Source organism: Elephas maximus, chromosome X (assembly GCF_024166365.1).
Source record: "Elephas maximus indicus isolate mEleMax1 chromosome X, mEleMax1 primary haplotype, whole genome shotgun sequence".
Classification (NCBI taxonomy): Eukaryota; Metazoa; Chordata; class Mammalia; order Proboscidea; family Elephantidae; genus Elephas; species Elephas maximus.
Window position 1 is genome coordinate 81,795,701 of NC_064846.1, and position 26,072 is coordinate 81,821,772.

At 37.5% G+C, this 26,072-nt stretch overlaps 1 protein-coding gene across 2 annotated transcripts in view; it reads left to right on the forward strand.

Moving 5' to 3' along the window:
* The window catches only part of RPS6KA6 (ribosomal protein S6 kinase A6), a 161,393-nt gene that overhangs the window by 33,555 nt on the left and 101,766 nt on the right, over positions 1-26,072 (forward strand). Inside the window, exons 1-2 of one of the 2 annotated variants that reach the window (XM_049872378.1) lie at positions 5,512-5,864; positions 16,168-16,227. In XM_049872378.1, the coding sequence (XP_049728335.1) occupies positions 5,844-5,864; positions 16,168-16,227 (81 nt within the window). In that variant the 5' untranslated portion in view covers positions 5,512-5,843. Of the gene's footprint in view, positions 1-5,511; positions 5,865-16,167; positions 16,228-26,072 lie in introns of those variants that run through there. The other variant, XM_049872377.1, reaches the window with a different exon arrangement.

The window sequence follows — 26,072 nt, forward strand, 5'->3', positions numbered from 1 at the left end:
TCATACTGTGGGGGCTTGTGTGTTGCTGTGATGCTGGAAGCTGTGCCACCGGTATTCAAATACCAGTAGGGTCACCAAGGGCAGACAGATTTCAGATGAGCTTCCAGACTAAGACAGACTAGGAAGAAGAACCTGGCAGTCTACTTCTGAAGAGTATTAGCCGGTGAAACCCTTATGAATAGCAGTGGAACATTGTCTGATATAGTGCCAGAAGATGAGCCCCTCAGGTTGGAAGGCACTCAAAAGACAACTGGGGAAGAGCTGCCTCCTCAAAGTAGAGTTGACCTTTATGACATGGATTGAGTCAAGCTTTTGGGACATTGATTTGCTGATGTGGCATGACTCAAAATGAAAAGAAACAGCTGTAAACATCCATTAATAATCAGAAGCTGGAATGTACCCAGTACGAATCTAGGAAAACTAGAAATCCTGAAAAATAAAATGGAATGCATAATGATTAATATTCTAGGCATTAGTGAGCTGAAATGGACTGGTATTGGTCACTTTGAATTGGACAATCATGTCTACTGTGCTGAGAATGACAGCTTGAAGAGGAATGGCATTGTATTCATCATCAAAAAAGAACATTTCAAGATCTATCCTGAAGTATAACACCGTCAGTGATAGGATAATATCCAAACCAAAAAAACCAAGCCCACTGCTGTCAAGTCGATTCTGATTCATAGCGACCCTATAGGACAGAGTAGAACTGCCCCATAGAGTTTTCAGAGAGCACCAGGAAGACTTGAACTGCCGACCTCTTGGTTAGCAGCCGTAACGCTTAACCACTATGCCACCAGGGTTTCCAGAATAATATCCATATGCCTACAAAGAAGACCAGTTAATACGACTATTATTCAAAGTTATGCACCAACCACTAAGGCCAAAGAGGAAGAAATTGAAGATTTTTACTAACTTCTGCAGTCTGACATTGAACATGCAATCAGGATGCACTGATAATTACTGGTGATTGGAATGTGAAAGTTGGAAACAAAGAAGAAGGATTGGTAGTTGGAAAATACGGCTTTGGTGATAGAAATGATGCCAAAGATCGCATGACTGAATTTTGCAAGACCAGTGACTTCCTCATTACAGATACCTTTTCTCACCAACATAAATGGTGACTATACACATGGGCCTTGCCAGATGGAATACACAGGAATCAAATCGACTACATATGTGGATAGAGATGGTGGAAAAACTCGATATTATTAGTCAGAACAAGACCAGGGGCTGACTGTGGATCAGACCATCAATTACTCATATGCAAGTTCAAGTTGAAAATGAAGAAAATTGGAACAAGTCCACGAGAGCCGAAGTATGACTTGAGTATCTCCCATCTGAATTTAGAGATCATCTCAAGGGTAGATTTGACGCATTGAACACTAAGGACCGAAGACCGTATGAGTTTTGGAACGACATCAAAGACATCATACATGAAGAAAGCAAGAGGTCATTAAAATTCGACAGAAGAGAGAGAAAAGACCTAAATGGATATTGTAAGAGACTCTGAAACTTGCTCTTGAACGTCGAGTAGCAAAACGAAAAAATGATGATGTAAAAGCTGAACAGTAGATTTCAAAGGGCAGCTTGAGAAGACTAAGTAAAGCATTATGATGACGTGCATAAAGACCCGGATATAGAAAATCAAAAGGGAAGAACATGCTTAGCATTTCTTAAGCTGAAAGAACTGAAGAAAAAATTCAAGCCTCAAGTTCCAATACTGAAGGATTCTATGGGGAAAATATTAAATGACGCAGGAAGCATCAAAAGAAGGTGGAAGGAATATACAGAGTCACTATATCAAAAAGAATTGGTCGATGTTCAGCCATTTCAGGAGATAACATATGATCAAGAACCAATGGTACTGAAGGAAGAAGTCCAAGCTGCACCGAAGGCACTGGTGAAAAACAAAGCTCCAGGAATTTAAGGAATACCAATTGAGATGTTTTAACAAGTGGATGCAGGGCTGGAAGTGCTCACTTGCCTATGCCACAAAATTTGAAAGACAGCTACCTGGCCAACTGACTGAAAGAGATCCATATTTATGCCTGTTGCCAAGAAAGGTGATCCAACTGAATGCGGAAATTATCAAACAATATCATTAATATCACCTGCAAGCAAAATTTTGCTAAAGATTATTCAAAAGTGGCTGCAGCAGTTTATTGACAGGGAGCTGCCATAAATTCAAGCTGGATTTGGAAGACAACATGGAACCAGGGATATCATTGCTGATGTCAGATGGATCCTGGCAGAAAGCAGAGAATACCAGAAAGATGTTTACCTGTGTTTTATTGACTATGCTAAGGCATTCAACTGTGTGGATCATAACAAATTATGGATAACATTGCAGAGAATGGGAATTCTGGAAACTAAGTTATGCTTATGAGGAATCTGTACATGGATCAAGAGGCAGTGGTTCAAACAGAACAAGGGGATACTGCGTGGTTTAAAGTCAGGAAAGGTGTGCGTCAAGGTTGTATCCTTTCACCATACCTATTCAGTCTGTTGGTTGAGCAAATAATCCAAGAAACTGGACTATATGAAGAACAGGACATCAGTATTGGAGGAAGACTCATTAACAACCTGCATTCTGTAGGTGACACAACCTTGCTTGCTGAAAGTTAAGAGGACTTGAAGCACTTGCTGATGAAGATCAAAGACCACAGCCTTCAACATGGATTACACCTCAACATCAAGAAAACAAAAATCCTCACAACTGCACCAGTAAGCAACATCATGAGAAATGGAGAAAAGATTGCGGGGATTTCATTTTACTTGGATCCACAATCAATACCCACGGAAGCAGCAGTCAAGAAATCAGAAGACCCATTGCATTGGGCAAATTGGCTCCAAGAGATCTCTTTAAAGTGTCGAGGACTAAGGTGCACCTGACCCTAGCCATGGTGTTTTCAGTTGCCTCATATGCATGGAAAAGCTGGACAGTTAATAAGGAAGACTGAAGAATGACATCTTTGAATTGTGGTGTTCGTGAAGAATATTGAATATACTGCAGGCTGCCAAAAGAACGAAAAAGTTTGTCTTGGAAGAAGTATAGCCAGAGTGCTCCTTGGAAATAAGGATAGCAAGACTTCATCTCACATAATTTTGACATTATCAGAAGGAATCAGTCCCTGGGGAAGGACATCATGCTTGGTAAAGTAGAGAGTCACTGAAAAAGAGGAACGCCCTCAATGAGATGGATTGACACAGTGAGTGCAACAGTGGGCTCAAGCATAGCAACAATTGTGAGGATGACACAGGGCAGGGCAGTGTTTTGTTCTGTTGTACATAGGATCGCTACGAGTTTGAACCGACTCAAGGGCACCTAACAGCAATTCAATAACAAGGGCACAGTTCTCAGTCTTTCTCCATTGAGTATGCTGTTACCTGTGGGGTTTTTTGTATATATGCCCTTTATCATATTGAGGAATTTCCCTTCTATTCCTAGCTTGTGAAGTGTGTTTTTATCATAAAAGCATGTTGAATTTTGTTAAATGCCTTTCCTACATTGATTGAGATTATCGTGTGGTTGTTTTTCTTTCATCTATGAATGTAGGGTATTACACTAATTGATTTTCTAAGTTGAACCACCTTTGCCTTCTTAGAATAAATCCCACTCAGTCATAGTGTATAATCCTTTTAATATACTGTTAAATTTTGGGGGGAGTTTTTTGTTTGTTTGTTTGCTTGTGTCTGGCTCTGGTAACAGGATAATGCTGGGTTTATAGAAGGAGTTAGGGAGCACTCTCTCTTGTATTTTTGGAAGAGTTTGATCAAGATAGGTGTCAATTTTTCTTTAAATGTTTGGTACAATTCCCTGGTGAAGCCATGCAAACCTGAACTCTTTTTTTTTTTTTTTTTTTGCTGGTAGGTTTTTGATTAATTGTTCATTCCCTTCATTTGTTATGAATCTTTTGAGATTTACTATTTCTTTGTTAGTCAATGTTTTTGTTTTGTTAGACTATGTTTTTCTAGGAATTTGTCCATTTCATCTGTGTTGTCTAGTTTGTTGGCCTACATTTGTTCATAATATTCTCTTGTAATGCTTTTCATTTCGTCAGGTCATTTGTAATGTCTCCACTTTTCATTTCTTGTCTTATTTATTTTCATCTTCACACTTTTTTTCTGTGTCAGACTAGCTAAAATTTTGTAAATTTTATCTTTTCAGAGTACCAGCTTCTGATTTCTCTCTTTTTTTCTATTCTCTATTTCACTTATTTATGCTCTGGTCTTTGTTGTGTCTTTACTTCTGGTACATTTGGGCTTAGTTTGGTCTTCTTTTTCTAGTTCCTCAAGTTGTAGAGTCAGTCTCTTATGTTGAGGTCTTTCTTATTTTTTAGTGTAGGCGCTTACTGCTGTAAATTTCTGAGTGCTGCCTTTGCTGTGTCTCGTATGTTTTGGTATGTTGTACTTTCAGTTTTATTCATCTCCAAGAATTTTTGAATTTCTCTCTTGATTTTATCTTTTACTCATTGGTTGTTTAATAATGTGTTGTTTAATTTCCACATATTTATATTTTCCAGTTTTCCTTCTGTTACTAATTTCTAGTTTACTTTCCTTCAGTTTGGAGAAGATACTTTGATTGCACTCTTAAAATTAATTGAGATTTGTTTTGTGACTTAGCATATGGTGTATCCTGGAGAACTATTCATGTGCACTAGAGAGGAATCTGTATTGTTCTGTTGTTGGGTGGAGTGTTATATATGTCTGTTAAGTCTAATTGCTTTTTAGTGTGCAAGTCCTCTGCTTCCTTACTAGTCTTCTGTCTAGATGATGTGTCCCTTATTAAAAGTGGTGTATTGAAATCTTTGACTGTTAATGTAGATCTGTCTATTACTCCCTTCAGTTCTGTCAGTATTGTCTTCATATATTTTGGGGCTATGATGTTAGGTGCATATATATTTATGATTGTTATATCTTCTTAATGAATTGATCCTTTTTCATTATATGATGTCCTGTGGTGCAGTGAATCACTCTTATATGGCGTTTCTAACCATGGTTTTCTAACTCTCCAGATGCGATTAGCTGGGCTACAATCTTGCAAGAAGTTGGTCAGTTTACCGTGCAAATTGAGTGACCTGCAGTCTAGTCAGGGAACTGGTCAGTTCGTGGTCCTGGTGGGAGGGCCATGCCTTGAAGTTAACAAGCAGCTTGCTTATCTAGGTGCCAATCTCACAGGCACGTGGGGCAATTTAACTACCATCAAGAAGAGCCTGGAGCAGAGTGCGTCCTTTGGACCGAGAACCTGGGGTCCCTGCGCTGAGAATCTCTTAGACCCAGAAGAAAGAGTGGCAACTCTGAAGGCAGCGTAAGACAGCAGGTGACAGCGGCGTTGGGCTTACTGGCCCACGGAGCAAAAGCTGAATGTCTTCAGGTGGGAGGCTTGCCAGCAGAGCTAAAAGGACTGTAACACTTGGCTGTGCAGGGCAGAAGCCTAAGTGTGCCTGGTGCAGGGGTTGCCTTGGAAGATCTGTGCAGGGGTCTCCCTATAGAATGGTGGAGGTGGATGCCTCTGGGCAGGAGACTTCCCATAAGAGCCAAAAGAGCTGTTAACACTTGGTTGTGGAGGGCAAGAAAGCCCTGAGTGTGCCGGTGTGCAGGGGCTGCACATCTTGCCCTTCCCCCCCCCTCGCCCCAGGCAGTATGGGTCCAGGTAGTGTGGCAGCAGGAGCGCCCTGCAGGCCTGGGTAGCATGGCGGTAACTGGTAGAAGAGGCCATTGAGGCCCAGTGGTAGAGTAGAAGCCTCAGGAGCTGTGCAGGCCCCCGGAGTAGCATGGTGTTAGCCAGAGGAAGCAGCGATGTGAAGACAACATCTGACATCTGACATCTGACCTGAATCATGGCACGCCTGCCTAACAACGTAAGAATGGATATGGGTAATTTGGGGAAGGGTAAGCGTTTCCAGTTTGGGAATCTGTTGTTATTGTTTACCACTTGCTCTGTAAAAATAATAATAATGGCTTTCACTTTGCCAGCCACTATGTGTCTATTGTGTCCTGCTCTATCACAGATGAACATAGCATCCATAGAATACTTGATGCCAGTGGTTGTATGTGTCTCGTTTCTAGCAGACTGCTGGAAGTCTGAGGCACAGCTTGTCTGCATGTGCAATGCAGATAGACATGTGCATACATGTCCTTTTTTTCTAATAACAGATTTTGACTTAAAATCTATTTTGTCTGATATGGATACGGCCACCTCATCTCTTTTTTGGTTACAATTTGCATGGAATATTTTTTTTCCATTCTTTCACTTTCAATCTGTTTGTGTCTATGGGCCTAAGATGTGTCTATTTTAGAAGTGTATGGATGGATCATTTTTAAAAATCCATTCTGACTTTCTCTGCCTTTTAATTGGAGTATTTAATACATTTACGGTAGAGGTAATTGCCGGTAAGGAAGGACTTAATTCTGTCATTTTGCCAATTGTTTTTTGCATGTCTCATACCTTCTTTATCCCTCATTTCCTTCACTATTTCCATCATTTGTGTTTAGTTGATTTTTTTGTATTGAACCTTTTTATTTCTTTTTGTTTTTTCTGTGTATGTTTTTGAAATATTTTCTTTGTGATTATTATGAAGATTACATTAAACATGTTGAATTTACAACCTAGTTTAACTTGATGCCAACTTAACTTCAGTAACGTACAAAAATTCTATTCCTACTGCTCCTCACCTCATACTTTAATTTATTTAAATAATATTGTGTTTTTGGTGAAGGTTTCCACAGCAGTTTAGATTCTTATTCAACAATTTCTACACAAATTGCTTAGTGACATTGGTTACATTCTTTACAACGTGTGAACATTCTCATTATTTCTGTTCTGATTTTTCCATTTCCGTTAATCTAGTTTCCCTGCCCTGTTACATTCTCATCTTTGTTTTAAAGTAGTTGTTAACCATTTGATCTCCTATAGGTGATTTTTTAAAGGAGCACAGTACTTATATGGGTGATATTCATTATTTTGTGAGCCAGTCTCTTATTTAGTTACAGGGTTACCTCAGGGATTAGTTTCGGTTCAAGGTTTGAAGAGTATCTCAGGACAGTAGTCTTGGGGACTCCTCCAGTCTCAACCTTCCCCCATGTTTATTATTGTTATCACTGATTATATCTTTATATATCATGTGCTCATTAACATAAACTTATTTTTTATGCATTTGCCATTATAATGCTTGTAGAACATAACTAAAATTACCAACAAAAAATACCATAAAACTGATCCTTTTTTTTTTGCCTTTGATGTTACCTTTACTGGAGTTTTTTTTTCCCCTCCATGTACAACTTTTAGTAGCTTTCTAGTGTCCTTTCCTTTCCATCTGAAGAGCTTCTTTTAGCATTTCTTATAAGGCATGTTTAGTCATAACGAACTCCCTCAGCTTCTGTTTATCTAGGAATGTCTTAATTTCACCCTCACTTTTGAAGGACAGCTTTGACGGATAATTCTTGGTTGACAGGTCTTTCAGTACTTTAAATATGCCATTTCATTTCTTTCTGGCCTACAAAGTTTCTGAGGAGAAATCGACATTTAATGTTATATAAACCAACCCATTGCTGTTGAGTCGATTCTGACTCATAGCAACCCTACAGGACAGAGTAGAACTGCCCTGTAGAGTTTCCAAGGAGCGCCTGGCAGATTCAAACTGCGGACCGTTTGGTTAGCAGCCATAGCACTTAACCATTACACCACCAGGGTTTCCACTAATGTTATATAGGGTCCCTTTATATTCGACGGCACTGGTTTTGGGTTGGTTTATATGACAGTTTACTTCTCTCTGGCTACTTTCAGTATTCTTTATCTTTGGGTTTCAGAAGTATAATTAAAATGTGTCTCTGTTTGGACCTCTTTTGGTTTATTCTATTTGGAGTTCATTGATCTTTGTGGTTTGTTTATTCATGTCCTTCATTAAATAGGGAAAGTTTTCTGCTCTTATTTCTTCACGTGTTCTTTCTGCCTCTTTATTTTCCTTCTGGAATTCCCATGATATATATGATGGGTCGCTTAATGGTGTCCAGCAATTCCATTTCTCTTCACTTATTTTTCTTTGTTCTTTTCTGTTGTCGCTATTGAGACAAAGTAGTTTTGATTGCCTTATGCTCTAACTCACTAATTCCTTCTTCTCCAACTCAAATCTGTTGTTGAGTCCTTCCAGTGTGTTTTTTCCCCAGTTACTGTATTCATCCACTCCAGTATTTCTGTTTGTTTCTTTCTTATGGTTTCTATCTATTTGTTTAAGTTCTCGTTTTACTTTGTGATTCTCTTTAGTTAGTGTTTTCTTTTAGTTCTTTGAGGATATTTCATATTTTGTTATAAAGTCCTCTAATCTGCCCATTATGCTGACTTCCATATGGCTACTGTCTGTCTCTTTGTATTGTTATTTTGATTGGTCCATCCATTCCTCTTTGTTTTGAAACTGGATCATTTGAATATTATAATGTAGTAACTCTGGAAATCAGAATCTTCTCCTTCTCCAGGGATTACAATTGTTTGTTTTTTTCCTAATCCTTGAAGACTATAACTGTCTGCTCAGCAATCTCCTCTAACTATTATTGAGAAGACTGCCCTCCAAAACATGTGTGGATATTAAGAACTCTGATTCAGAACCCATGCCCTCCTAGTATTCAGAAGGAGATTTTTCTTGTACGTCATGGAGAAAAAAATCAGAATACAGAAAATACCTGATTGTCCCAGTCCTTAGGAATTGATCTTGTTACTTGGGGTAGGCAACAGTCACCTTTTAGGGCTTTTTCCCAGCTAATTTTTGCAAAATGTGCATGATAATTTTGTTGTCTCTGCAGTCGGTTTCAAGGCTGATTCCACTGAAGGTACACTGGTCCTTTGAATCTACCAGCAGGGACAAACCACTGTTGTGAAAGGGCAAAAATCTCTGCATTTGTCTGAACCTGTCTCTCAGGGCACCACCTAACCAACCCTTTTGTGCAGACTGCAACCCCAAAACCTTGGGGTTCAGGGTTTCCACTGCCTGCCCTGGAACTAGCCAGGTGGCCTGGGAACACGGGCCACCATCCCCACTGAGGAATGGGATATGGTAGCTGGTTAGCACATGTGGTTATCTGGGAAAGATCAGCAGCTTATCCCTTCAGTAATCACTTTTCTGGTTGTTCTAAGTGTCTGATCTATTTCCATATCTCAAAGTACTTAATTCCAACTGCCCTTTCCTGGCTAATATGTGTTTTGGTGGAGGCATGGACCTTTACAACTTATCTGCCGTTTTGTATTACTACACATTGCTTTTAAAATTCTAGCTTTTCAGGAAACTCTCACACCAGCCTTTCTTCGTGTTTTAGAGGCCTATTGTTTGCTTCAGTCACACTAATTAATCTCCAGTTATTTAGGACGGTTACAGCCTGCAGGCATTACACATTGCCCTGCCCCCCTCTTGTCCCTCTTCCCATGGGGGTTTAGAGACTGGCTGTTCTGGGAGGTTTTTGTGCCTCAGTGTTGAGGCAGCCCCCAGTCAGTCATGAAAAATCAACAGTCAGTCACAAAAGCTAAGTCTGTTTTTCACACTCCTGGGCCAAAGGGGAGCGCGGTTCACAGTTCCCAACTGGCTGCTCTGGTCTGTCACAGCCCCCACTGCTGTGGAGGCAGGGAGGGGGAAGAGCATAAACCATAGGGGGACAAGCTTTCCTATTGTTTTAATGTTGCCTTACTCTTGCCTTATTGTTCGCTTAGATGCTGTAACTCTTTGGTTTCCAGAATTCTGAGTCTGTTATTTTCACTACCAATTTCTTTTCTTTTTTGTTGTTGTGGGGGGATAGGAGCATTCAGCTGCTTACACCACCATCTTGCTCCCATTTCTCCTTAGGTATATATTATTGCATGACATACTACCACAAACTTAGCAGCTTAAAATTAGATGCATTTAACATTTTGCATTTTCTGAGTCAGGTGTCTGGACATGGCCTAGCTAGATTCTTTCCTTAGGGTCCCACAAAGCTGTAATCAAGGTTTTGGCAGACCTACATTCTTATCTAAGGAGTCCTGGTAGCACAGTGGTTAAAGTGCTCAACTACGGACTGAAAGGTTGGCAGTTTAAACCCACCAGCTGCTATGCAGGAGAAAGATGTGGCAGTCTGCTTCTGTAAAGATTTACAGCCTTGGTAACCCTATCAGCAGACAGTTCTAATCTGTCCTGTAGGGTCACTATGAGTTAGAATTGACTCAATGGCAATGTTTGTGTGTGTGTGTGTGTTTTATATTCTTATCTGGAGACTCAACTGGGGAAGAATCCACTTCTAAGCTCCCTTATGTTGATATAATTCATTTCCTTCTGGTTGTAAGACTGGAGTCCTTGGCTTCTTGCTGATCGTTGGCTGGAGACCTCCCTGAACTCTTAGAGGCTGCCTTCAGCTACCAGAGGCCTCTTGCAGCTCCTAGAAGATACCCACAGTTCCTTGCTTTGTGGACTCAGCATTACTATTTACTTCAATAAGCCAGCAAGGAGAGTCACTAGAGTCTTATGTAATGTAATTATGGAAGTGAATTCCCATCACGTTTGTCATATTCTGTTGGTCAATAGCAAGTCACAGGTACTCCTGTACACAAAGGGAGATGATTATGTAAAGGCTTGAACACCAAGAAGCTAGGATCATGAGGGGACGTCCTGGAATCTGTTTCCTACATTGATCAATTGGAGGTTTCTTTGTTTTATTTTGTCATAGGCCTCATTCAACATATAAAACCAAAAACCAAACCCATTGCTGTTGAGCTGATTCTGACTCATAGGACAGAGGAGAACTGCTCCATAGGGTCTCCAAGGAGCAGCTGGTAGATCTGAACTTCCAACCTTTTGTATAGCAGCTGAACTTTTAACCACTGCACCATCAGGACAGATGTGCACCCACCTCTAAGTTCAGATAATTATTCACTGTAGTTATTTAAATGAAGTAAAAAATAATTGAAGAATTTTTCTTTAGGAATGTCATCAGTGTTTACATGTAAATGTGAAGCTGATTATTGAGGGTGACAACATTTTCTTTAGAATTTGAACTTAATAAGTATTTTTAAATATTAGGTGCTATATTTTTATATAAATATAATGCTTTTGTTCTATGGATGTGTTTTAGGGATCATGGAGATTGTGATTATGTTTATAATACTACCAAATTTGTCATGAAGACTGATGTCTAGTATGTGTATTGTTAATCATTTACCCATATTTCTTCTCATTTACCTTCTACCTTGTTCTCCCTTACTTGTCTCTCCACTTCCCTCTCCAGTATATCTTTTACCCAAAACCATTACACTTTTGTGTAATACTGAAGAATAGATGTATGGTCAGTAGAGTTATCATGGCCAGATAACAGTAAGCCCCTTTACAAAACTATATGTATTTGTATGTTCACTTTCCCACACTACCTCCAGTACTAAAAATCTGAAGGGGAAAAACATGTTTTGTTTTGTTTTTTTCTTTCTCAGTTGAATTTTCTTTGATGAGATGCTTTTGTTAATAGTAGTGGGAAAATTATAGATTTGTAGTGACCCATGTGATTTTCTGAGATCGGAAGAGTGCAACAACTCAGTTTAGTATTTCTGTCTGCTCAAATACTTAAATGATTTATTTCCCTGTTTTCTGAGAAAATTTAAAATAATCCTATATTAGGCTTTGATATGCGAGTCTGTTCACTTTGGTTTTGAAATGTCTTAATAAATTATTACTACCTTTATAATTGTTTATATACTTTCTAGAATGTTCCATAGAAAATTATTTCTTCCTCATTTGACATTTAATTGGGGGGAAGCAATATGTCTGCTTGTCTTCTCAAATTACAGATTTTTATTTTTAAAATAAAGGTTTATTGTCTTAGAGAATTCTCAAAGTATTCTTGTTTTCACATGGCTGAAAATGATTTAAATTTTAGTAAGTAGCAGTGAATATTGTGGTTTTCCATAGGAATGAATAGTCGTATGTTAAAAACTTGGTACCTTGTTAAGAATAGGTGAGATGAAAGTAATAGGGTATTCTGTTTTTAAAGCCCATTTCTGGTGGCTGAAACAATTTACCAGATACGATGATCTTTTTGACTCATTCAGATTCCTTTTATTTCTAGTTTTTCAGGCCAACAGCTTTATGTTAAATTAGTAATAATATGGTATGAATAGGAAGTAAACAGGAAAGTAGTGGTTTTTTTATGGACAATTCTCAGAGTCATTTTGTAGTACAATTTCAATTGTTAGGATTCTGTCTTAATAATGTTTGTGGACTGTTTTATTGAATGCTTCTCTTTCTGTATAATGACGAATATGTCACAGTTTTATTTTTTTTTCAGTCCCCATACTCTTTATGTCCTGTTGAGGTAAAGATGGTAGTTGGTGGTATCATTTATTGAAACTCTGGAGGAAGAGCAGATATGTGTGGGGAAAATAACTAATTCCTTTTTAGATTGGTTATTTTTGAGAGACATAGAGATAACTAAGTGGAAATGTCAAGTAAGAAGTTGGATTTATGGATTGGGAACTCAGAAGAATATTCTTTGAGTGAATGTGAGTCATGTCAGTGAATGAGATGCCTGGGGATAGAATGTGCAGTGAGATGAGAAGATAAACCAAGTTCATTTCCTGAGAATCTACAGTGTTTCAAGGAGACTGAAAAAAACAAGTCAGAGAAATCCAAGTAAAAGAAAATGAGAGTGTAATATCACAGAAGACAAGAGATTCAAATGATAGAGTGGTCAACTGGAAAATGCTGCAGACATATCAATGAGGGCTGATGCGTTCATTAGCAAAATAGACATCATTGGTGACTTTATTTGGTTCTCATTGAAGTTTTTAGAAGAAAGATGCTGTTGTTAGGTGCCCTAGAGTCAATTCCAACTCATAGCGACCCTATGCCCAACAGAACGAAACACTGCCCAGTCCTGCTGCATCCTCACAACCATTGTTATGCTTGAGCCCATTGTTGCAGCTACTGTGTCAGTCCATCTCATTGAGAGTCTTTCTCTTTTTCACTGACTCTCTACTTTACCAAGTATGATGTCCTTCTCCAGGGACTGATCCCTCCTGATAACATGTCCAAAGGGTGTGAGACGTAGTCTCGCCATCCTAGCTTTTTGGGAGCATTCTGGCTGTACTTCTTCCAAGACAACAAACAACCAAACAAAAAACATTGCTATTGAGTAGATTCCATCTCATAGCGACCCCATAAGACAGAGCAGAACTGCCCCCATAGGGTTTCCAAGGAGCCCCTGGTGGATTCGAACTGCTGACCTTTTGGTTAGCAGCCAAACACAACCATTGGAAGATAGATTTGTTCATTTTTCTGGCAGTCCATGGTATTATTCAGTACTCTTCACCAACACCACAATTCAAAGGCGTCAATTCTTCTTTAGTCTTCCTTATTCATCGTCCAGCTTTCCCATGATATGAGGTGATAGAAAACACCATGGCTTGGGTCAGGCGCACCTTAGTCTTCAGGGTGACATCTTTGCTTTTCAACACTTTAAAGAGGTCTTTTGCAGCCGATTTGCCCAATGCAATGTGTCGTTTGATCTCTTGACTGCCGCTTCATGGCTGTTGATTGTGGATCCAAGTAAAATGAAATCCTTGACAACTTCAGTCTTTTCTCCTTTTATCATGATGTTACTTATTGGTCCAGTTGTGAGGATTTTTGTTTTCTTTATGTTGAGGTGTAATCCATACTGAGGGCTGTGGTCTTTGATCTTCTTTAGTTTAGTAGAGTTTAATTAAGAGGTGTCTTGGGGTAGCTTTCTTTAATTTTATCGTGTTTGGGGTGCACTGAACTTCTTGAATCTGTAAATTTATGCCTTTCACTAGATTTTCATCTATTCTTTAACAATTTTTTTCTGGACCAATCTGTTATTCTTTTTGTGAGATCCCAGTGACATGGATGTTAGCCCTTTTGATATTGTTCCATATGTCCCTGAGGCTCTGTTCATTTGTTTTAAAACTTTTTTTCTCTCATTTTCATATTGCATAATTTATGTTGATCTATTTTCAAGTTTATTATTTCCTCTGTCATCTCCATTCTTTCATAGGGCCCATAGAGTATTTTTTAAAAAATCATATATTATGTTTTGGTTCTAAAATTATTTATGTTTGGTTTCTTTTATAGTTTATATTTCTGAGAAATTTTAATTATTCCATTCAGATGTATTTATCCAAAGGAGCAGTTATAATAACTTCTTTAAAGTCTTTGTCAGATAATTTCAACATCAGTCATCTCGATTTTCCTTTTCTCTTGAAAATTGGTCACATTTTTCTATTTGGGTGTTTTTTCTTGTTTTTTTGTATGTTGAGTAATTTTCAATTGTATGCCATTTGAATGTTATGTTGTGAGACTCTAGGTCCTGTTAAAATACTCTGAAGAATTTCCCCTTTACTTTTTTTTCTTTTTGCTTTTGCAATCAATGTACCTGGGTAGATTCAGACTCCAAGTTCTATCTCAGCCTCTCTGGATAATGCTTCCAGTGTTAATTCAGTTTTCATGTCTGCTATGCTCTTTAAGTCAGCCGCTTGCATATACGTCACTCAGTGGTTAGTCTGAGATTTAAACAGTGGTTGATACTGTAGTTCAGTCAAAACTTTTGTTATGCTTCTTTAGTTCTATTCTATACATGTGCAGTTTGACATCAAGACTGGGGCCTGTGTCAGTTTATATACAGAATTGGGGGATCTCCTTCTCCCATTCTGTCCTTGCTGTGATTTCTTTCACAGTTTCCGGTTCCCAGGGGCCCCTATTCCTGGTTCCTTTGCCAAAAAATATAGGTTTTTCTGAGTCTTAACCTTTCTTGCTATTATGCAGCTTTGTGCTGTCGAGACTGTGCTGGGGGTGAAGTGATGGGGGAAAAAACATATGTTGATGATGACTCCCACACTTTTTATATCACAGGTGTCTTTTTACCTGGTTCCTATGGCCAGAGTCATAGGCTTTCTCTTGATATAGGCTTGCCTTGGAGTAGGACTGGGAGTCAGAAAAAGGAAAAAAAAAGTGAAAAATAACCCCAAAACTGGGTGTTCTCCCTATACTCACTGGCTCTTATGTGCATCTTTTCCTGGTCTACTGACCAAAAAGTTGGGTTTCTGTTGGGATTTTTATTTTTCTTGCCCACTGTGGAGTTCCATGACTCAGGCTGTCCTTGGGTCAAAGCGAGGAGATAACCCAGGAAATTCATCAAAGTGCTAGTTATTCCTCAAGTTTTGATCTCCCTCCCTAATTTACTTGCTATTGTTCAGTTTTCAGGTAGTTTCTTTTTTATTTCAGAGTTTTTAGTTTATAATCAGGGGAGAGATAGGGTAAGTCGACTTACTTCATCTTGGCTGTCACCTACTAGAAAAAAACCCAGAAGCTCTATTTAATTTGCCCTTAAAAAAAAAAAAAACTTTTCTGTGCACCTCTTACAGATGTGCAGTGGTAAAACTTATTTTTTTTCTAGACCATGTTGCTCTTGCTTAATTTTCAGACACCTTCATTAGGATTTGGCAGATTTTTTCTGTAAAGGGCCAGGTAGTAAATATTTTAGGCCATAGATAATATGTAAACAAAATGTTATGACTTTGTTCCAGTAAAATTTCAATTATAAAAATATAGTTTGCCCACCTCTGATCTAAATCCTGTATACTATTTCCTGAAGTAGTAAAGAATAAGTATTATTACCTACTGAGCTTTGTATGTTAAAAGTTTTATTTTCATGACCACTTTTATCTCTTGTTTATAGTTTATTTTTCTTCTGTATAACATCTCATAAAATTTAATTAAGCTGAATGAAAGAATAATTTACAACGCTATAATTATATGCAAATCTAACTGTTCTCATCCTAATTTGCTTTGGATATATCCCCACAATGGATTTTCTCTGTGGCCATTTTTTTTTGTCTCATAAATATTTGGTGAGAGACTATCTTAATGGAAGTACATAAGTCATATATTTAGTATAATTTAGTATATCGTCATCCATAATAGCAAAGCTCTAAACAATCTGAAATGAAACATAAAGTTCTGAAAATCAAGGGTTTTCAAGGGCAATCTGGAAACCATATTAACAGTGCTCCTCTTCTAAGTACCTTCTATGTTTAAGTATTGATCTTGTTAGATTGTGAAGAGGAATGACTATAGTTATATTTTTCTTAGTTATTGCTATTGTTTTAGTATTCCCAAACTTCAATTTTTGAACAATATTTTTCAGGTAAATGGTCTTAAAATGGTTGATGAACCAATGGAAGAAGGAGAAGCAGATTCTAGCAGTGTAAGTACTCTTTTTTAAAAAAAAAAAAATATATATATATATTTTATTTTTGTTGCTATTGAGAAGGTACACAGCAGAACATACCCAAATTCAACAATTTCTACGTGCACAATCCTGTGACATTGATTACATTCTTCAAGTTGTGCAACCATTCTTACCCTCCTTTTCCTAATTCTTCCTCCTCTGTTAATATAGACTCACTGCCTCCTAAGTTTTCTATCTAATCTTTCTAGTTACTGCTGTCAGTTTCATCTCATATAGATAGATCTTTAAAAAAGCACAGTGCTCAACACAGACATTCTTTACTAGTTAAGCTAAACTGTTGTTTGGTTTTAAGAAGACTTCAGGGAATATTTTTGGTTTAAGGTTTAAAGATTATCTCAGGGTAATAGTTTCAGGGGTTTATTCAGCCTCCATGGCTCCAAAAAGTCTGGATTTCATGAGAATTTTAAATTCTGTTCTGCATTTTCCCCCTTTGGATCAGGGTTCTTCTATGAAATCTTCAATCAAAATGTTCAGTAATGGTAGCTAGGCACAATCCAGTTCTTTTGGTCCCATGGCAATGGAGATACTTGTTCATCAAGGTAATTAGCCACACATTTTATTTCCTCCTCCTATTCCTGACTCTCCTTCTTCATCTGTTGCTCCAGGCGAATAGAGACCAGTTGTTGTGCCTTGGGTGGCCATTTATAAGCTTTTGAGATCCCAGGCCCTACGCAATGAAGCAGGAGGTAGAACAGGAGCACTAAACACATCATTAGGCCAATTAACTGGTATGTCTCTCTAGGTCAATTGGCATAACAAAGTATATTAAGAAAATGTTCTGCATCCCACTTCAGTAAGTGGCATCTGGGGTCTTAAAAGCTAGCAAGCAGCCATCTAAGATGCATCAATTGGTCTCAGCCTACCTGGAAAAAGGAAAATGAAGAACACCAAATACACAAGGAAGATATGAGCCCAAGAGAAAGAAAGGGCCATATAAACCAGAGACTTCATCAGCCTGAGACAAGAAGAACTAGATGGTATCCAGCTACCACTAGTGACTGCCCTGGGAACACAACAGAGAATCCCTGATGGAGAAGGAGAAAAGTGGGATGCAGACCTCCAATTCTCATAAAAAGACCAGACTTAATGGTCTGACTAAGACTGGAGGGACCCCACAGGTCATGGCCCCCGGACTCTCTGTTAGCCCAAAAGTAAAACCATTCTTGAAGCCAACTCTTCAGACAAAGATTAGACTGGACTGTAAGACGTAAAATGATACTAGTGAGAAGTGTGCTTCTTAGCTCAAATAGACACATGAGACTATGTGGGCAGCTCCTATCTGGAGGTGAGATGAGAAGGTAGAGGGGGACAGAGGCTGGTTGGATGGGCACGGGAAGTACAGGGTAGAGAGAAGGAGTGTGCTGTCACGTTGTAGGTTGAGCAACTAGGTCCACATAACAATGTGTGTATAAGTTTTTGTATGAGAAACTTACTTGCATTGTAAACTTTCACTTAAAGCACAATTAAAAAAAAATAAAGGTGACTAAAAAAAAAAAAAAAGGTATGTCTCATGAAACCATGATTCTCAACCCCCAAACCAAGGAACCAAATCCCATAAGGTGTTTGGTTGTATGTAAGTTGCCTCGGCAGCTACTCTTTTGTTGTTGTTGTAGATATATCTATCACACAACGTTTGGCAATTCAACTTTTTACGGGTGTACAATTTATTGACAGCAATTACATTAATCGGCTGTGCAGCTCTACCCTTAATCAATGTGATTTTCCCATTATTGTACACTGAAACTCAGTACTCCATAAGCAGTAACTCCTCCATTCCCCCTCCCTCCCGCCCCTTGTAACCACTAATAAACTTTGATCTCTATACATTTGCCTGTTGTTGTCTTTTTATATAAGTGAGGCCATACGATATTTGTCTTTTTATGATTGGCTTATTTCACTCAGCATAATATCCTCAAGCTCCGTCCATATTGTAGCATGTATAAAGGCTCCTTTTCTCTTACTAGCTGAGTAGTATTCCATTATATGTATGTAACACATTTTGTTTATCCATTCATCTGTTGGCCTTGTGAGTGCTCTTATTAACTTACTAAACACCAGCATTAGCATATGGAAGCCCTGGTGGCGCAGTGGCTGAGCGCTATGGCTGCTAACCAAAAGGCCAGCAGTTTGAATCCACCAGGTGCTGCTTGGAAAGTATGAGACAGTTCTGCTCTGCCCTGTAGGGTTGCTATGAGTCAGTATCGACTTGGTGGTAACCGGTCTGTTTTTTTTTTTTTGTTTATTAGCATTTAAGGAAAGAAAATAATGGGAAAGGAAAAAAGGTTATGTCAGTTAAAGAAATTATTTAAATGAGTTGATATTAAGCAAATTTAATTATTGATAAATCAATTGCAGTTCAAAAAATAGGACAGGATTTCCTATCAGAAATTCTCATGCATGAAGTTTCTTTTTTTTCAAATGACTTTATTGCAATATAATCTTCATACCATAAAATTCACCTATTTTAAGTGTAATTGATGAAATTTTTACTTGCCAGTATATTATTTGGATTACAGAATCCTCTAAATTAAATACATATGAGTGTCTTCAACTTCGTGGTAAAAAAGGTTTAACTTGGAAATATTTAACCAGAAGGTTAATGTTTGAGCTCATTTAAAACCCATTTTCTTGCTTTCAGAAAGGATCACATCTAAATTATTTCAGAAGTTTCTATTCTCATTCTAAAGACTACTTAGGTATTAGGCCATTTTTGCAAGGCTTATATACTAGCCTCTCATTTTACATGATCTTTTTCTTTTTTGTTGTAATGAAAATATACACACCAGAACATTTGCCAGCACAATAACTTCCACATTTTCAACTCAGTGACATTATGTTTTTCATGTTGTGCCACCATTGTCGCCATTCTTCTCCAAAATATTCCACTACCGTGAACATAAACTCAATCCCCTCCAAACAAAAACTCCCCGTTTCCCCCTCCTTCCTACCTCTGGTAACCATTAATAATGTTTGGTTTCTGTATGTTTATTTCATATAAGTGAGATCATACGGTATTTGTCCTTTTGCGACTGACTCATTTCGTTCAGCATAATGTTGTCAAGGTTCCTCCATGTTATGGTATGCATCAGGACTTCATTTCTCTTTACGGCTGCATAAAATCCATTGTATGTATACCACGTTTTGTTTATCCATTCATCTGTCAGTGGACATTTTGATTGTTTCCTTCACAAGATCTTTTTTATAAAGAAGAGTAAAAAAAGATTTTAATGAGGGCCTAATATAGGCATAAGGAGTCCTGGTGGTGCAGTGTTTAAAGCACTCAGCTGCTAACTGGAAGGTCAGCAGTTCGAACCCACTAGTCGCTTTGCAGGAGAAAGATGTGGCAGTCTGCTTTCGTAAAGATTTACAGCCTTGGAAACCCTGTGGGGCAGTTCTATTCTGTCCTATAGAGTCACTATGAGTCAGAATTGACTCGATGGCGGTGGGTTTGGTTTGGTTTAAGATAGGCATCTCCATTTATTTTATTTTATGATCGACATTTCTGTAGATAATTTTTCAAAGAATTATAAAAACTTTTAAGCTGGAAGGGGCTTCAGAGATAATATTTTCTAAAGTCTTCATTGTATAGATTAGTGTACACAGCAGGGACCTGGAGAGGTTGTGATTTATATAAGGTCATAATACTAGCAAGTAGCAGAATCAAGAATTATGACCCAGTAGACTTTTCTTTTTCCAGTAGCCTTTTTGTAGCACTATTATGTCTCATGTTAATTATGCTGTGTATTGTGTAGATTCAAATAAGTGGGAAATAAGGAGAATGCCATCTTTATTTAGTTGTGGATAAAATTAACCTTGAGGTGGGAATTATATTTTCCCCCCTGAAATTGGTTCAGAAGTGAATTTTTCTGAGATAGGAACCAGCAGAGAGATTTAAATTGGGTTTTGGCCAAGAGTTCTTTGAAATATTCTGTGTAAAAATCAACTATTTCTGCAGATGGTGACCGTGTAACTACGCTCCTTTCTCTTTCATAAAATAAAATGCTGTCATTTTAGCTTTTGAATTTTTCTTAATATTAATTACTATTATTATATTTAAGTATAAATATATTTAAACTATAAAAGCATCTGTAGATTTATTAACAGATCACATACACTGTAAGGCATAGTAGTATTTATGTCGCTTGTTAACAAATGATAAGGAGTGTTAAGAAATGCAAAAGGCAGTGGGTAAAGGTGCCATTTACTTTAGTACTAATAAGTTAACAGGCAGATACCATGCCCCACACTACAGGAGGAAGGAAATACATATTTGTGTGTGTGTAGACACCAAAAACACATAGGCATATATATACATTGAGAGATTGTCAAATATTTACCTCTCTAATTTTAACAAAACATGAGTCAGGAAATATAGCTTTGGATAGGAAAAAAAAATAAAAAGACAGTAAAAATATATAGTGTTAGATGCTAATCTGATTTACCTTTACAGTCAACTTCAGTGGCTAGTCAGGTAGTCTGAATTTTTGGAGAGTAACCTAGAATCATTTCCAGGAATTGGATTTAGTTTGTGACCTGAATTACCTGTACTTAAAACCTTGTGATTTCAGCTTGTCATAGTTAAGATACTAATTTTGTGTCAATAATGCTATATGGGAGATAGGAAACACTAACAATATAAATTTATCATCCCTTTGTTTTCACATAAAGGATTTTTTGTTGTTGTGTTAGTGGTGGTTAGCTATTCCAAGGTGATGCTGCCAGCCATGTGTTTTTGTGCTTGAATGTATTTTTATTTTTAATAATGGAGGATGGTAGAGACTGTATGGCACATAGATTCTTTACAGAATGTTCTTTAAAATTTTGAACTTTTGGTATTGTCTTTGTGGCCTGATGTTGTTTTATGATTGAATGATTCACCAATTCATTCCATCCTGCTTATTGGTGCTTTAGATTTCATGGTCATTTGATCTCTTTTCTTCAGTTAAACCAAGCAAAATAAAAAGCTTCCCAGACTCCTTATATATGTAGCATATGAGCAGCAAAGCTGAATTATAGTCAGCATAGTTTTAATATGTATAGATTATGAACCATTGTACCATTATTCCAGACAGCTTTTACATTTGGTGTTAAGTAATAGATCACTGATAAAAGATACCTGATACCACATTTCACCACCCAGTTCACTACTTTTCCCAGCAACGTCAAGGTTTGAAAAAGTGTGTTAATGATTCTTATTCTTTAGGAGATGGTTAGCATGAGTTAATTTTTTATACGTTGTCAAAATAAGTATATCTGTCTTATATGGCGCTCCTTGGAAACTCTATGGGACAGTTCTACTCTGTCATATGGGGTCGCTATGAGTCCGATTCGACTCGATGGCACTGGGTTCTGGGTGGGTCTTATATTTGGTAATTTATGATAACTTGTATTTAAAAAAAATTTTTTTTTGTATTTACTTTTAAAGCATGGAGTGTTTGTTCCCTGAAATAAAATACACATTTCTTAATGCCACCAGTATCTTAGGAATTGGATTCTTTGTTGATACCATTAGTACAAGGCCAGCAGTATGTTTACTCTCTAAATCAATTTATATTTTATCATTCAGACATGTAAATATTACATTTAACCAAAAATGTACATAAATTGATTTCCTCATGTTTTAAGCCCTAGATTTCTAATTTTAAAAACCATTCTTGACATGTGTCTCTCATAATAATCCTTTTAAAAAATACAGTTTTACATGTGAGTTTTATTTAGTTAACCTCATATGGAGCCATAAAGTAGGCAGTAGACCAAAGTGGGGATGCCTGCTTCTTGTATGGTGAATATTTCCTCCTCCTCTTTGTCTTAATTTTTTCTGATGGACATTAAACTTGCTGTGTGCATCATTATTGTTCTTCCCTTGCAGTACAGTGCTTACTTACTATTCAACTAAAAATTGTCAGATAACCACTATAAGGGGGAGCCACTATAAGCTGCACCGTGTGCACCATGAGGGGGGCAAAGATAAATAAGTAAGTTCAATAACATCAATTCTTATAAATATTTTGTGTTTTTCAGAGTTCTTTCATATGGTCAGAGTCCTCAGTTGATCCTTATATCTTTGATCTTAAATGGGTGTGTTGTTGTTGTTCGGTGCTGTTGAGTGGGTTCCAATTCATAGCGATCCTGTGTACAACAGAACAAAACACTGCCCAGTCCTGCACCATCCTCATGATCATTTTTATGCTTGTGCCTATTGTTGCAACCACTGTGTCAGTCCATCTCATTGAGGGTCTTCCTCTTTTTCGCTGACCCTCTACTAAGCAAGATGTCATTCTCTGGGGACTGATCTCTCCTGACAACATGTCCAAAGTATGTGAGATGCAGTCTTGCCATCCTTGCTTCCAAGGAGCATTCTGGCTGTACTTCTTTCACGACAAGATTTGTTCATTTGGCAGTCAATGGTATATTCAACATTCTTCGCTAACACCATAACTCAAAGACATCAATTATTCTTTGGTCTTCCTCATTGATTGTACAGCTTTCGCATGCATATGAGGTGATTAAAAACACCCTGGCTTGGGTCAGGCGCAAAAATAAGATGATATAACCATATATTATTATACCAGGATAGCGAAATTACTTCGAGGATGATTTACTCTTAGGAAAAAAACCAATGGATCACTGATAAGATTACCACCTTATTTGGAGCCAGATTTCTGCCACTCTCAAACTTTTGGAACGGGGCAGGACCTAAAGAATGTGAGATAGAAGGGGGAGGGAGGGTTGCAGGTGACAAAAAGACATAACTAATAGTAAACATCATTATAGTGCTGAGAAGCTGGGAAATGTTAGGCAATAGACAAGAATGGGGGGTGGAGCAGATGAAATATGAACGACAATAGTGGAAGTGGTGACACAGGAGAGTATTAGATACGTTTGCAGTAAAAAAGAGCTAGTAACATACAAATGATAATGAACCCATTGCCATCAAGTGGATTCTGACTCATAGTAATCCTATAGGACAGAGTAAAACTGCACCATACAGTTTCCAAGGAGCACCTGGTGGATTTGAACTGCCAACCTTTTGGTTAGCAGCAATAGCACTTAACCACTGTGCCACCAGGGTTTCCCACAAATGATAATCCACCTCTGTAATAAATAGCCATGTATATGTATGGATGTATGTATATATTATTATTGTCGTTAGGTTTATTTCAACTCATAGCGACCCCATGTGACAGAGTAGAACTGCCTCATGGGGTTTTCTAGGCTGTAATTTTTATGGGAGTAGATCATAGGTCTTTCTCCCACGGAGCCACTGGGTGGTTTGGAACTGCCAGCCTTTCAGTTCGCAGCCTAGTGCTTAACCATCAAACCACCAGCCCCTGTGTATATATTATATATATATAAATGAATGCATGTATATATATGTGTGTGTGTATGTATGAGTGTATAGTATATATACGTTTGTGTGCGTGTAAATCTATGTCTTCATGTATCTTGGAAGCACCTCAATAGTGTTCTTCAATCCTGGCCATGTATCAAAATCACCTGGGGAGATTTAAAAAAATACAGATGCCTGAGCATCAGAATCTCTAGGGGTTGGGACCTAAACAAGTGTTTTAAGTTCATCTGTCTTCTCTAAGTGATCCTTATGTGCAGCTGTTGTATTGAAAACCATGGTCTACATAAAGGCAAACTAGCCATAAGATAGTGGTACAGTGCATAGCAGTTGTTTGCCCAGGAACATATATATCTTTATGCAAAAGAGGCACATTGTCAATCATTAATATTGGCTACTTTTTTAAAGCAAAGGTTATAGGGTCATTATGCCCTTTATTTGTGTAAGTACATCACAGTGTAATAAGAATACTGACCATGAATAATCTGGAAAAAAATTACAGTCCTTACACTCTTAAAAAAATGGTTATCTGATTAAATTTTGTAATAGTGCCATAACATTTTAGTTATATTCAAATTTGACACATTTCCATTATCCAAAATGAGTCTTCTGCTTCCCTGTTTCCTTTGTACATTTAAAAGCTAAATTTTGTATTTATGTTTTCCTGTTTTACGTATAAGGTGTTTAAAAATAATTTGAGGCTTCCTATTGGTAAATTTTACTTTTCCTTTTTAAAAATGTATTTTTTTCATTCCCCTTTTATGAAATTGAATGGAATTCTTTGGCTTTCTGCTCTCATAAGATTAAACAAATGTAGTGAAACCTGTGAGAGCTGGAACTGGATGGGACTACCTTGTTCTTCCAGGTTTTGCAAGTTTTCCATCTTTGACAGGGTGCAATCTTACCACTTTTCTATCTCCCATTTTGGTGGAAAATATTTGAGTTTCCTTCTCTGACAGGTTTTTTGCCTTGCACAGGTTCTGACTTTCACAGGCTTTACTGTATTGTGCTAGGCATTGGGAATGCAGAGATGAATGAGATAATGTACACTTTCAAGAAGCTCACAGTCTAATTAGAGAGAAAGACAAGATAATAAGTTGTTAGGATACAGTGTTACTATTATGTGGTAGCTGCCTACTGGGAAAAGTGGGCTTTGTCTCATCTGGTAGCATTTTCATGTTAGAAACTTTTAGAGTAATGCTGGTGAAAATGGAAGATGTATTGCATTTTTACAATGATGAGCATACATGTATTTTAATAAAGAGAAGAAGGGGCATTGAACAGACATTCTTTTGCATTTTTACAATGATGAGCATACATGGATTTTAATAAAGGGAAGAAGGAGCATTGAACAGACATTTTCTTTTGTAAGACTTTCTCAGGTTTTGTGAAACTAAGTAGTGAGCAGTTGTTTCTTAGGTCTGAACATTTTAATAAAAAACTGATGTCATTATGATCCATGTTTCTAATGATGATCTTAAGCATGACAGGCACTGAAGTGCCTGCCTAACCATGAAAATAGTGGATTGTGTTCAACGTAGAATCACAGATCTGGGGGAGACCTTAGAGGCCCATCTAACATAATCCCTTTTTTTTACATGTGAGAAAATTGAAGTTGAGAGTAATTTGTGATTTGGCCAAGGCTTGTGAGTAGCAAACCTAGGAGCAAAACCAAAGTCTGTTGACTCTTCCTCTAGTGATCTTTCCACTGGAGAAAACTTCCAAGAAGTATGTTTTTGCTGTATTCCATGCTTTGAAGACCAGTAATTTATTCATAATATGTGGCAAAAACTCAGCTAACCATAATATTAAGAGTATATGATCAGCTTTTGGTATACATATTTTAGATTGCAAAGGTGCATACAGATGTGCCATGATTAAATAAAATTTCAAAATGTGATCTACAAAGCATATGTATTTGCATTAAAAGAGGTTCTTGACATTAAAAAAATGGCCCCTTTCAAATGGGGAAACTCACTCCCGTAGCAAATTTAAATATTTATAAAATCACTGACTACTAGGAAAATACTTTTTTTGATGAGTTTAAAAAATCCATTGACATAACTTTCACAGCTGATTATTTTTCATTTCTGAATGACTTAGTGGTGGTTCCCAATATCCAAAGCAAAAATTCCTCTGCCTAGATACCCCTCTTGAGAGAATGAATGACTGACTACCCGTGTGACGTGGATGCTATTACTTGAGCTGCCATGAAACTTAGCTCATTTGGGACCACACTCTTATCTCCTTTGTCCACAGTCATCACTGATTAATCAGTTAATTGAAGGGTGGATTGCTTGGATGTTGGAACTTAACTATTTGTTGAATTGATTGATAGCATTCTTGTCTTCCCAATCAGAATCAATATGGTATAATAGAAAGCTATCAAGACTTTCAGATATTTTGATTAATCAGTCATGTGAACTTAAATTCTGTAGGTCTTAGTTTTTCC